The sequence below is a fragment of the Alosa sapidissima genome, chromosome 4 (genome assembly GCF_018492685.1).
Source record: "Alosa sapidissima isolate fAloSap1 chromosome 4, fAloSap1.pri, whole genome shotgun sequence".
In the NCBI taxonomy this organism is placed as follows: domain Eukaryota; kingdom Metazoa; phylum Chordata; class Actinopteri; order Clupeiformes; family Clupeidae; genus Alosa; species Alosa sapidissima.
In genome coordinates this window covers 30,625,541-30,637,981 of record NC_055960.1, presented here as the reverse complement: position 1 = coordinate 30,637,981, position 12,441 = coordinate 30,625,541, and the positions used below count along the sequence as shown (strand labels likewise).

Genomic DNA, 12,441 nt, shown 5'->3' with positions numbered 1-12,441 from the left:
GCTTGAGATTACTCATTAAGATGGGTGGGGCGTTGTGTGACTATGTGTTTTGCCAAGGCAGAATGTCATTATGTGTGCTTTAACTTGGAATCCGTAGTCTATCTTTTTGATCAGCAGTGTTTTGTAAGCTGGTCATGGCTAAAAGTGAGCCCTTGAACTTGTAATCCCAATGGGTTTGTTCTTTACCATACATGGTAATGTACGCATTGCAGTGTCCTTGTTAAACATGTTTGCCTCATTCACTTATCAGGTATTTCACTGTCCATGGACAGATGAGTGAGTTACAGCCAATAATTTCACTTCCATAAACAAGACATTATTGCCATAATGATACGATTACATATGCCTCCATTTATTTATTTATTTATTTGTTTATTTGTTTATTTATTTATTTATTTTTTTATTTTTTTATTTTTTTATTTTATTACTTTAGCACTACAATGTCCAAACTTGCTTGTTCATTTCATTTCCCATCTTATCAGTCTTTATATCTGATGTCCTATATGTGCAACCATGAACTGCTGACTCTCTTTTAGCTTGTGCTTAGCTTGTGTAGTCTGTAACAGAAGGTGTGAGAGAAGACATGCTAGAAAGTTGCAGAGCTCCGGGAGTAATTCCCCTGCCTCACTTCGAATGGCTTGCAGTGTATTAGAAGTGACACAGCTGTTTTCGGTGGAAGGGTGCTGGTAGCATTCTAAAGGTTTTGAATCCATTAGAAGAATCACCGCTATCGATCAGTGGTGATTACATGTGAGGAAAGGGCATTGGTGCTTGGCCAAATAGTCAGTTCAGTTTTCAGAAGGCAGCCTCACATTTGGGACTGGATGAGAAAGTGGAACTCTTGGCAGCTCTGTCTATTATCAAGGCTGATTTGAGAGAAACCGTATTGACAGGAGACCTATGGAATGTGGAGGCACGCTCAAATGTAGGTATTTTGTTATTATATTTAGGTTATACTTCGAAAGCCATATCGGCGCCTTCACTCGCGAGAAGAACCAAGCAAATTGAATTAGCCTTTCTCATGTTTTGAACTCTCTGCCCCCCCCCCCCCCCCCCCCCCCCCAAGCCATGTTTTGCTGATTGCATACCTTAAGTTTTACTTTTTTTCCATCACAAAACAAGCTCCAGAGAATTCACTCGGCTCTGGTTCATTTGGTTTAACAGGAGACATCAATCTCAAATTGTATTTGACTGCTTTTCTGGGCATTTGTGGCGTTGTCTCCCTCTCAAACTGCTTTGGGCCTGTCCTGGCTATTGTTTTTTATATTTTATTTTCCCTTGGCCAAGCCAATCTAATAGCTTTGTCTCCAGTCTGTGATATGCACCATGTTTTCTTTTGTCTGACAGTTCTTCTAGTTTGTTGTTGTTGCATCAGATTACACAGCAAGTTAAATAAACCATCTCACTTAGTGATGCCATAGCCATTGAGTTTGTTCCAGGACCTGGTCTGTGACTTATTCTTCTGTAATTTATTGAATCATTTAATGTTCAGCTCAATGTTCGCAAAAAAAATTAATAAATATTGCATTAATGTTATTTGATTATGAGGTGTAAGAACCCAAACCCAGGAACTGCTCATGTCTGCATGAATGATTGTGTAACTAACTCATCTGAAGCCTTATGCTGGCTGGGGGATACTCTGCGCTATTTCAAATGCATGGCGTGGAATTGCATCGGTTACCTTTTATGGGCTTGTCTTCTTTCAGAGGCATGGTACTGTGTCAGAAGGCCCATTACGTGGACTCAGCCAGAATAAGTTGGTGTACTCTTAATTAAGGGCTCTTTGGAGCCGACCGCCTGCTCTTGCAGACAGAATGCTCTTAAAGTCATCAGCGAGACCCGGCAGAGAGTCAATGATGACCCATCACTGATAAGTTTGCAAAGCTTGTTCTCTATGTGTATGTGCCTGCATACAAACCTACTTCTGTGCGTTGTGGTATTGATTGTAGTCACTTTCCCCTTTGCTCTTAAGTTCCAATAAGTTTCTGTTTGAGAGGGTGTTCTGTGCATACATTAAGGTTGTTTGCCTTGAGTGTTGTTCTGGGCTTATTTTTGCTGCTGTGGTTTGGCGTTGTCCAGGGAAGCAGCACAGCAGCGAGTTCTCCCGTCTGGTGGCTCAGGTCAAAGGGCGAATGGAGACGTCCAAGAGGGCTCGGCAGATCAAGCAGGAGAAGGAGGCAGCCAGTGAGGAAACGAGCCGTGAAGGTGAGGCCAACAAGCCCCCCTGACCACCAATCAGTCAGACAAGCCAGCTGTGTGGTGAGAGAACCACATGCCAACACACACACACACACACACACACACACACACACACACACGCACACACACACACACACACCATAGGACCACGCAGGCCTTGTTCTCATGGGCATAATCCATCGGGGCGATGGAGGAGGGAGTTTCATCAAGGGTCTCTTCTTCAGGTCTTGGAAGTAGGTTCAAGTTGTCAGTGTATCTCCTGCCACCCACTCATACAGTTCACACATGATGGATCAGAGAAATCAGAATTGATGAGAGGCTCATAACAGCCGGTGGAATCGATGTAAAATCGAGCTTTTTCCACTGATTGTGATGTTGACCTTGTGTCAGCACCAATCCTCACCAGGACATGGAAGTACTTCCAAATGGGCACAGTTTTTCTTGATCAGTGGAAAGATAATAGCCCCCAATGTGATGCGTGTATGGTGCCAGAAGAAGCCCATGTAGTTGTTAGCTGCAGTATGGTTTCCCGTGGCTTAGTCATTTTCTTGAAGTTAGTGTAGGGCCCAGTCATAAAAGGCAATAACATTACTGACATAAGCTAGCCGTAGCACAGAATCAATACACCCCTGCTTTAAAAAAACCAACAAAACACTATGTCTGTATTTGAAAATCCATTGACCCAGTCATGACTCATGTGCAATGCACTGTTGCCATGGTTTAGCTGGGGATAAACACAACATTCAGAAGTGTGATTTGGAGGGACCTGTGGCACAAGCGGCTGTCGTATCTGTACCACATTGAGGTCTACAGTAGGTGCCTACGGGGACCCCAGTGTTTATTGCCCTGTCCCACCCTATCTCTCTCTCTCTCTCCCACTCGTTTCCTGGCTCTTTTCGCTGTCCTAACGGAACAAAAGCAAAGAAGCTGAAAGAGTTAATAGATTAAATAGTCAAATATGTTATGTAAATAGTGCTGCATGTACCATCTGAAGAAAATAAATCTCATCCATTTTTCTCTATCCCCTACTCCTGCAACTCCATGTAAACTTTAAGTCTGCTTGGTTGCTCAAGATTTTTGAAACTCAAAATGTGTCTACAAGGTCACTTGTGTGCACTAAGTCTCAAAGACTATAAACAAAGTATACTCTGATGACTCCAGTGTACATCTGTTTTGCTTTTGCACATATGGTTCTGCCATTATGATATTATGCACTGCTTTGCAGTATGTGCAGATTCTTACTATTTTGTGTTTGTGCACCTGTGTCGTGTGTGTGTGTGTGTGCCTAAGTGAGAGTGTGTGTGTGTCTTGATGCCTTTACAGAATTGTGTTCACTAATTCACTGCACTCTGCAACAAAAAACAAAATATACTTTGGCGACTTCCAATTAGACATCTGTATCCTCATTGCACAAGTACACTTCTGCCAGTATGCAGTCATATTATGCATCACTTTGCTGTACATCTAGATATTTCACATTTAGGAGTGTGTGTGTGCAAACTAGTGAGAACTGCCAGTGTGCTTATGTACATGACATGTGTATTTGCCAGTGTATGTGTTGTATGAGTACTTGTGTGCACTGCCTGTGTGTGTGTGTGTGTGTGCGTCTGTGTGTGTGTGTGTGTGTGTGCATACTAGGGTGCACATTACAATGCGGTTCCAAAACTGATTTAATACACAAATGCACATGCCCAAATCCAGAAGCCGCAAATGTCAAATTTCGTAAACTTTGAATCTTTACAGCATAAGATATTGCCTGTCTTGAGAGAGTGAAATGTTTCAGCTGGGTGTTAAATGACGTTTCAAACATTGGCAACACTTTGATTGGCTGTCCCAACCACTTCACTGCAAGTGTATAGAAGGATGTATTGATTTGGCCACACATTTGGAGATGTCTAAAAAGGGAAATGGAAGGTTGACTTTAAAGAATGAGGAACGGGCTGCCACATTGAACCAATTAGCTGTGCACCTGCATTGGTCTAGTTCTTGTACAAGCCGAATTACTCATACCCTGATGGTGCCGTGTGTTATTGAGCCTGTAATGAAGATGAAAGATATCACTGTGGATTGTTATGCTCACGGACACGCATTGTTTTGACCGCTTATCCAGAGATTGATTGCAGTCTGACATTTTTACTCTCCCAGCAAACCTGACAGAAGCAGTGGAGCAAAGCCCTACTCATCAAGGGACTGTGGCGGCCAGAGAGAAGCCAGCCCCAGACACAAATCCCTCCCTGACAGAGATCAGATCAAGGTCACCTAGCCCATCCCCAAGTGAGGTGTCCATAAGCAGGTGAGCATCACTGTGCAACCACACAGTATCTTACTGTTTGTCAAAAAGTATGATGAAATATTAACTGTGGTAATGAATGAGATTGCGTGTGATGTTGTTCTTAATGCATTCTCTTTGAATTCACGTCCGTGCCGTAGAGGAGGATTTTGTGACAGAGCATTCTTCCGTGCCGAGTGCAGACCCTCATTAGGCCTTAGACAAGATGTTGAAGCCACAAAGCAAGAATAAACATGTACTTGTGATAAATATCCACTCCACTTACGCACACTCACCAGCACGAATGGGCCTTTTACAGACTCCTTCTTTAATGAGCTCAAAGCAACCAAATGGGTCTCATTGTTTTTCCTCTGCTTATTCTTGTAGAAGACAAATGGTTTTGAATGTTTTGCTTAATGTTTGCCAGGTGACCTGGAAATGCTGAAGGAATTTGGACCCATTGGTCAAGCATGTTCTGCATTTTCTGTTGTAATTGCAAAGCTCTTTTAAGTAACCACGCAATATTTTATTTTGCTCTCCCGTACAAAATGATGAACACCATGCTTTGTTGGCTTGTCTTCTGACCGTAGAAAAAAATCACACCAGATGACCCTTCTTCCTTAAGCCTTTTTTAGACCCCATTTTCATAGATGGTGTCTAGCAGAGTTGTGTTAAACCATCTGCCCCGAGTCTTGTTCTGAGCCATCTTTAGGGGCACCCAGTGTTCCCCCTGATGTTCCCTTTCCCCTGCATTTTCATTTGCCTCCCCGTATTCCCACTTGCCTCCCCGTATTCCCACTTGCCTCCCCGTATTCCCGTATTCCCACTTGCCTCCCCGTATTCCCACTTGCCTCCCCGTATTCCCGTATTCCCACTTGCCTCCCCGTATTCCCATTTGCCTCCCCGTATTCCCACTTAGGGGCAGCCGCGGCCCACTGGTTAGCACTCTGGACTTGTAACCGGAGGGTTGCCGGTTCGAGCCCCGACCAGTGGGCCGCGGCTGAAGTGCCCTTGAGCAAGGCACCTAACCCCTCACTGCTCCCCGAGCGCCGCCGTTGTAGCAGGCAGCTCACTGCGCCGGGATTAGTGTGTTCTTCACCTCACTGTGTGTTCACTGTGTGCTGTATGTGTTTCACTAATTCACCGATTGGGTTAAATGCAGAGACCAAATTTCCCTCACAGGATCAAAAAAGTATGTATATATATATATATATATATATATATATATATATATATATATATATATATATATATATATATATATATACACTTGCCTCCCCGTATTCCCACTTGCCTCCCCGTATTCCCACTTGCCTCCCCGTATTCCCACTTCCCTTCCCGTATTCCCACTTGCCTCCCCGTATTCCCGTATTCCCACTTGCCTCCCCGTATTCCCGTATTCCCACTTGCTGCCTGCTCGGCCTGCTCGGCTGATTGTGCCCTGAGCGAGCAGAGCAGCCATTCAATCACTTGATGAGATGGCCAGCCAATGGATAAAGAGCCGCTGTCCATCAAGTGCTATACCTCTGCACCGACAGCAAGGGACTGACCAAGGATGCAGACAGTCTCTGCTCGCTCTCCATCGGTCATTTCTAATCGTGGGCCATTAGCGTGTGCGGGCCTCTTGTTCCTCACGCAGATGGGGAGCCATCGTCACCTCATCCCCAAACTCTGCGTGTTCCTGCTCCAGCATGTTAATGCCCTCCACTGTGAGACACTTCCCATCTTCTTGCACCGAAAAAAGCCTCTTAAGGGGCAGTGAGTGCCGTTTACTCCAGATGGGACGGGGCTATAACCCTTTGTAAGGGAGTCATTTTTTTGCTTTATGTTGTCTCGTTTTAGAAGAGCTCAGAAGAGATTTCGATTGCCTTGCATCTGCTTAACCCATTGTCTGAGCCGCAGCGATTATTTTCTGCATTCATATGGTAATCCAGCCTGACCCTTAAAATCATTGTCTGTGGCAAGCGGCGCGATGGAGGATTCTTCTGGCCAGAGGCATGAAAGCATGTAGGGGGGATATTAGGTGGTGTGTGTGTGTGTGTGTGTGTGGGGGGGGGGGGGCCATGGGTTGCTACCCTGGGAACCGTTACCTGCCACTATGCCAGACTGCCCCGCTTCCCTTCACCTGGGCGCTCCCTCTTCTGCACACACACACACACACACACACACACACACACACACACACACACACACACACACACACACACACACACACACACACACACACACTGACCTGATGGTAGATGTCCTGTCATGTCCAGGAGCCATCTGCTGCTCTGTGGGAGAGGCCTCAAGCGTCTCTCTGACGTTGTGGCGTTCTTCTGTGGACTGTACACACTGCATGCATGATCATGCACAGGGAAGCTGAGCGGTGGCGACCTTGTGCATTTCAATTTCCAACGAGCAAGTCAACATTTAGGAGATGGTTTGCACAAGCCTGTCCTTATGTGGGAGGCACGCTGCAACCACAGCGCTCTCCTGTGAGAATAGCCTTGTTTTCCTGTCTGCTTTCATTTGTTGGGTTTCAATCGATGCCAGTGTCTATTTTTCTCTCTTTCACCCCATCTTTTTCTGCGCCTGTAAATTCCCCCTTTACAAGTTGCAGTAAATTATATATTTTTTTTCTTTGTCAAAGTGGAATCAGTCAGTAAACCTGCTGTCCCTTTGTAATTTCTTTTGTGCATCGGAGAAAAAAAACTAATACAGAAAGGGAATGCTTTTTTATGTTCAGAGAGTCATTGTTATCAGACAACAAAGGCTCTACCTTTGTTTGTTTACAGCACACATGGGCAACATACGGCCCGCGGGCCACATCCGGCCCGTGGGCTTTCCCTGACCGGCCCACGTAAGGTCCGTGAAAGAACAATAGTCAAGAGCCTAGCATAGAGATAATGCACGCAAATCAATATCGTTGCTTTTATTTTGAAAGCGACTGCTATTTGTACACCCATGCATTTGTGCGTGGATGCATACGATGTAAAAACCCTCACTGATGTGCTGGTGAATAGAATTTATGCTTCTGCGTCAACACAATGCAGTTGCCTTTAAGTCGGCGTAAACCTTTCAAAGTTTTGTGTCTCTTATGTCTGTGTCGCTCACCACCGCAAAAGGTTGTCAGAACAAACTCCTGCTGTTTGTTGGCGATACGAAGTGTTAATTTCAAAACGTTACTGGCAGATAGACAGTTTACATTCGGATAACCCCGTCATTGTAACCAAAATATGTCTGAGTTTATTTGCAAAGCTTATGTTAGCGAACTAGCATGACTAGTATAACTAGTATAGCTACTACCCACAGGTTGCTTGAAGCAGCCGGCTCAACACACAGGGCGAGTTGACCAATCACAGTTTTGTGCATAAAGTTAAAGCAAAAACATAGCCTACATTTTTAAAATGATCTGTTAAATCTCATCAGAGGATGTAAAGATGCAAGATAACAGTATAGCTTTCCATTCTCTTGTCAGACAACCTCTTTTAAGTCTAACCTGCTCCTCGGGATAGATCCTCGGGATAGATTAGGCAAATATATCTGTTAAAAAATGGTGCTACCTTGAAGCTTTGATAGCTTGTATGTGAGTTTATTGTTCTATTTTTTTTTTTTTTTTTTTTTTTTTTTTTTTTACTTTAAATTTATCTTTTAACTTTTCTGTGTTGCTGTATGTCCATCTCAGCCTCAGGTTCCTTGATATTGTTTCAGATGTTTGTCTCTTATCGACTTTAATTTGATTGTGTTGATTTTGTCCATGGCCTGTGTTGATTTGATTGTGTTGATTTGATTGTGTTGAGTTTGTCCATGGCCAGTGTGTTTGTCCTGACGTGCTGTGTGGTGGCAGGGTGACATATTTCACATTGACATGGTTGTGAATGTTCTTGCCATCAAAGAAAAGTTTTAACTGTGCAAGCCAGTTATGGTACATTCTCTTGCTAATGACTTTGAAGTGCAGTTGAATGTGTTTCACTCTCAATTCGCTGCTCAGAGCATTATGTGTCTGTAGCTTTCATCATTAATATATGCCTAGTGACATTGAAGGCAGCTTCAAAGAGACGCACGCTAATCCTGTGCTTTGTCTCGCTGCTTTGGCCCTATCTGAAGGCCGATCTTGTTAGCTTTAAGACAGATCAGGGCTTGTATGTTATTATACCTGGTGCTGTCAGTCCACGTTTGTCTGTTCAGAGGCCAAATCAGACAATTATTGCTCGCTCTTTTCATTTGTTAAGACATAGCCACTGAAAGAATTCTGTTGGGTACTGACTTAGAGTATTTCAATTAAAGTAGAAGAATGAAAGACCTAATGTAATAGCCATTGATTTGTAATTAACCCCCTTAATCCAAAGTGAAGAATGACATGTAAGAGTTTCAGACAAGCGCACACACATACACACACACTGAGATAAGCTGGTTTGTGCGTAGACATCATGGCTTTGCCTCCCCCACCCCTTCCCCCCCCGTTTTGGTTGCGGAGGGAAGAGAGGTAATTTGGCAGAAGCGCCACCGTCGGTAGAGAAGTGGACCGGGTTCAGAGGAGAGGGCGCCTCAATCTCCCTCCTCTGGGTGCTGCAGCCTTCAATCAGTCAGTACAGCAGCGCACAGCAGCAACTCTTCAACTGCCCAGCCCGTTGCCCGTCCGCCTGACCAGCCAGCTCTCCCTCGTCAGCGTCTGAGGTGTTGCTTTAGCTGCTAAAGCCCACCGGTCGTGCACTAAGTGCTTCATCCATAAATGAATCAGCCCCAGGCCTAACGTTTCATGGAAGATTGTAAAACATTGCATAACAAGTCATTAGCCTCTGCACCCCTTGACTGTGTAATAAAGTTTGTAAAAAAAAAAACTATAGAAGATATATACTGTAGCAGGCCATTCTCAACAGTACTCACAGAGGAAGTCGTACTTTTTGAAAATAGAAAATGTTACCCAAATGTGATTTTGCGGCTCATCTTTTCCTTACCCACTTATCTATGCAACAATTGCCTAATTGCTGAACAACTTCAGGGGTCACTTGAGACACCTCTCAGCATGTAAATATTTAATTACAAGCTGTGAGGGCCCCTAATTTAGCTGCAAAATGGGAATCCATTATGTTGTTTGCCTATTAATAATCCGTAATGAGGAGAAGGCTCTGCATCCCTTCAGCAGTGAAATAAAGGCCAATGGACCATTTGGCGTGAATCAGCATAGGCAAGACCCAGGCATTAACCCTCGCTGTCATGGACCATTTGCCCATTCTTCTAAAGTTTGTTTTTTCCTGTGTAATCTTTTTTGGGTCATCTCTCTGAAGCCCTGCCCACCGTTGACTTGACCCCCCACAACCCCCCCCCACCCCCTTGGGTGCAAACACAAGTCTGTCCTGACGGACGACGTGTTATTTTTTGCGCTATTCATATTTTTGTTAAGTATGTTCTCCCCCAAAAGGACATGCATCTATCTTCACTCTGGTCATAAAAGCCATGGTCAGCTTTAAGTCCATATAAGGCAAGAACAAGCAGAGGGCTAGCATGTGCTACCTTGTTATGTTGTCTTTCTCCCCCAGTCTCTTTCCATTTGTCTGTATGGCATCAATCTCTGTTTCACTCCCCTATGTCGCTTTGTAAACTCTGTTTCCCGCTCCTCGCGCTCCTGCACTATCAGCTCCCTATTCTCCTTCTCTCTTTTTTCGGTCATGGAAATTTCATTTATTAACCTTTTATTGATATGGCATAAACAAACACTTTTGTGGAGCCTGTGCTTAATCTAGCTTTGTGAACACAGATAGAAATGCATTATCTGCAAATTTGGGAAAAAAATAAAACCCCAAATCCATTTGTTGGCCCATCAGTGACTGCCAGTGGGTCCTCTGAGGTTGGTCTGTCTTATTTACTGATGCCGCTATGATGTCATTCTGCCATGAGCGTTGTAGCTGCTCACTCTCTCTTGTAGTACCTCTAGATATTTGATTATTTCTGAAGTGTTAGCTGCCTCTCTCTCTTTCTTTCTTTCTTTCTTTCTTTCTTTCTTTCTCTCTCTCTCTCGCTCTCGCTCTCGCTCTCGCTCTCGCTCTCTCTGTCTCTGTCTCCTACCTCCCTCCTGTGCACACATGTATGGCCGGCCTGTTTCTGTCACTCATCTTTGTGCAGTCTGCCCTGCTCTGCTCTGCTGTCTTGTGTGGTTCAGTTGGGAGGCTGAACAACTAACTGAACTGAGCTGACCAACACAGCATCATGGCTCTGCATGACTATCGGTCATTATAAAACGGATAGTTCTGGTCCTTGATTATGATTGGTTGAATCATGGGAGACGCTAGACTGTCCATCAAGATTTTACTAAGATTCTCTGACGTGTTAATAATTCTTTTTTTATTATTATTATTATTATTATTATTATTCTTCATTGGTACCAAGGACCCTCTCTAACCTTGGTACTGAAACTGGAGCCTGTCTGCTCTGGGTCACATTATGCGCCTCCTTTGCCTTCTCTCTGTCCTTCAGCTGCTGTCCTTGCCCAGCTCCTCCAGAGCGGTGAGGGCTGTAGCGGCTGTCGCAATCCTCCGCCTGCTCTCCGTGACATGCTAGCCTCCACCCCAGTGAGATCTGAGCGACTCTCCCACTCAGCCACCTTTCTGCAGGCTGCAGTGACAGGACCTCAACATTGCCACAGCATCTGCATCACTATTACTGATTCGGGTGTTGTCAGCATCCTGCCTGTCCTGGTCTCTCAGTCCCACACACACACACACACACACACACACACACACACACACACACACACACAGTGGGTGCTGAGTCATCCCCAGCATCCTGCAGTCATTTGCATGCCCCCCCCCCACCGCGCCAAAAAAACAAACATTTGCTTCCTGGAAACATTTCTTGTGATAAGGAATACATCTTCATGAAATAAACTTTCACAGGTTCTATATCTGGATGCAAGATAGCGCGGTGTCCTTACATCTTAAAAGGACACATTATCTCAGACTGGTTGCGTGGCTGCGTCATCGGGTTTGTGATGGTGTCGGAATTGGAGATGAGGCCACGTGCAGACACGGGCAAGGGGGAAAATACACGCTGCCGGACGTGGCCGGACGTGGCCTTTTAGCGGCGTGTGTGTGTGTCATGAATGCAGCTCCCGCGGTCAGATAAGATTAGCATCCCCGTTGGGAGCGCTGAGTGACTAAGTCCAGTCTGTGTGGCTGCTGCAGTGGCTCGTCTCTCTGCATCAGAGGGCGACCAATGCTTTCTCAGTGGTGACTATTTGTCTCTGAGGAGCAAGGCTTTGAACCGGTTCATGGAACGAAAACGAAAATCAGAAACAATTGATAGATTTCTAGGAACAAAAACGAAACCAGAATCTTTTTTTTTTTTTTTTTATGTTCTGGAACAGAAAAGTGTATTTGAAATAATTGTAACCGGTTAATAACGTAATTTTTTTCTTTCTTTTATTATTACAACAATTCAAATATGTTCTGCTTGGTGTGCAATGTGCATGTCTGGATGGTGGACTGGCTGCTGCTGTAAAGTTAAGCTTAAAATGAAATGTATCTCCCTATTTACAACCAAAGGAGGTAAATATTGGGCTGTGTACCTATAAATGTTGGTCTTACACATCAGCTTAATTGATGTTTAAGTCTATTATGTAAACTAGAATTAATGTTGAAAATCGCTAGCTAACTCCATGCTTTATTAAGCTATTGTAGGCTGTTTAGTAGCATAGCCTAAAACATTTTTGTTGTTGTTTGACAATAAACGACCTTGCATAAACAACCAATGTCTTCATTCACGTATATAGAAAAAGCCTAAATGTATACAAGTGTATGAGTTTAAACTAGGACAGATTTGATACTCCAATGTGACATTAGGAAAGAATATAGACTAAAATATCTAGGCCTATCAATAGGCTAGACATTTGTGTGCCATCTGAACATAGTCATGTCACATAGCCCAACATGGAACGTTATTAATAGTTTTTCTTTGTTGTTGTTCTAACGCAAAACCGGAAACGTCAGTTT

At 44.2% G+C, this 12,441-nt stretch overlaps 1 protein-coding gene across 3 annotated transcripts in view; it reads left to right on the top strand.

Moving 5' to 3' along the window:
• The window catches only part of rad18 (RAD18 E3 ubiquitin protein ligase), a 48,403-nt gene that overhangs the window by 27,926 nt on the left and 8,036 nt on the right, over positions 1–12,441 (top strand). For 2 of the 3 annotated variants that reach the window (XM_042089050.1, XM_042089052.1), the window contains 2 exons: positions 2,080–2,205; positions 4,345–4,492. In XM_042089050.1, the coding sequence (XP_041944984.1) occupies positions 2,080–2,205; positions 4,345–4,492 (274 nt within the window). The remainder of the gene's footprint in view (positions 1–2,079; positions 2,206–4,344; positions 4,493–12,441) is intronic. The other variant, XM_042089051.1, reaches the window with a different exon arrangement.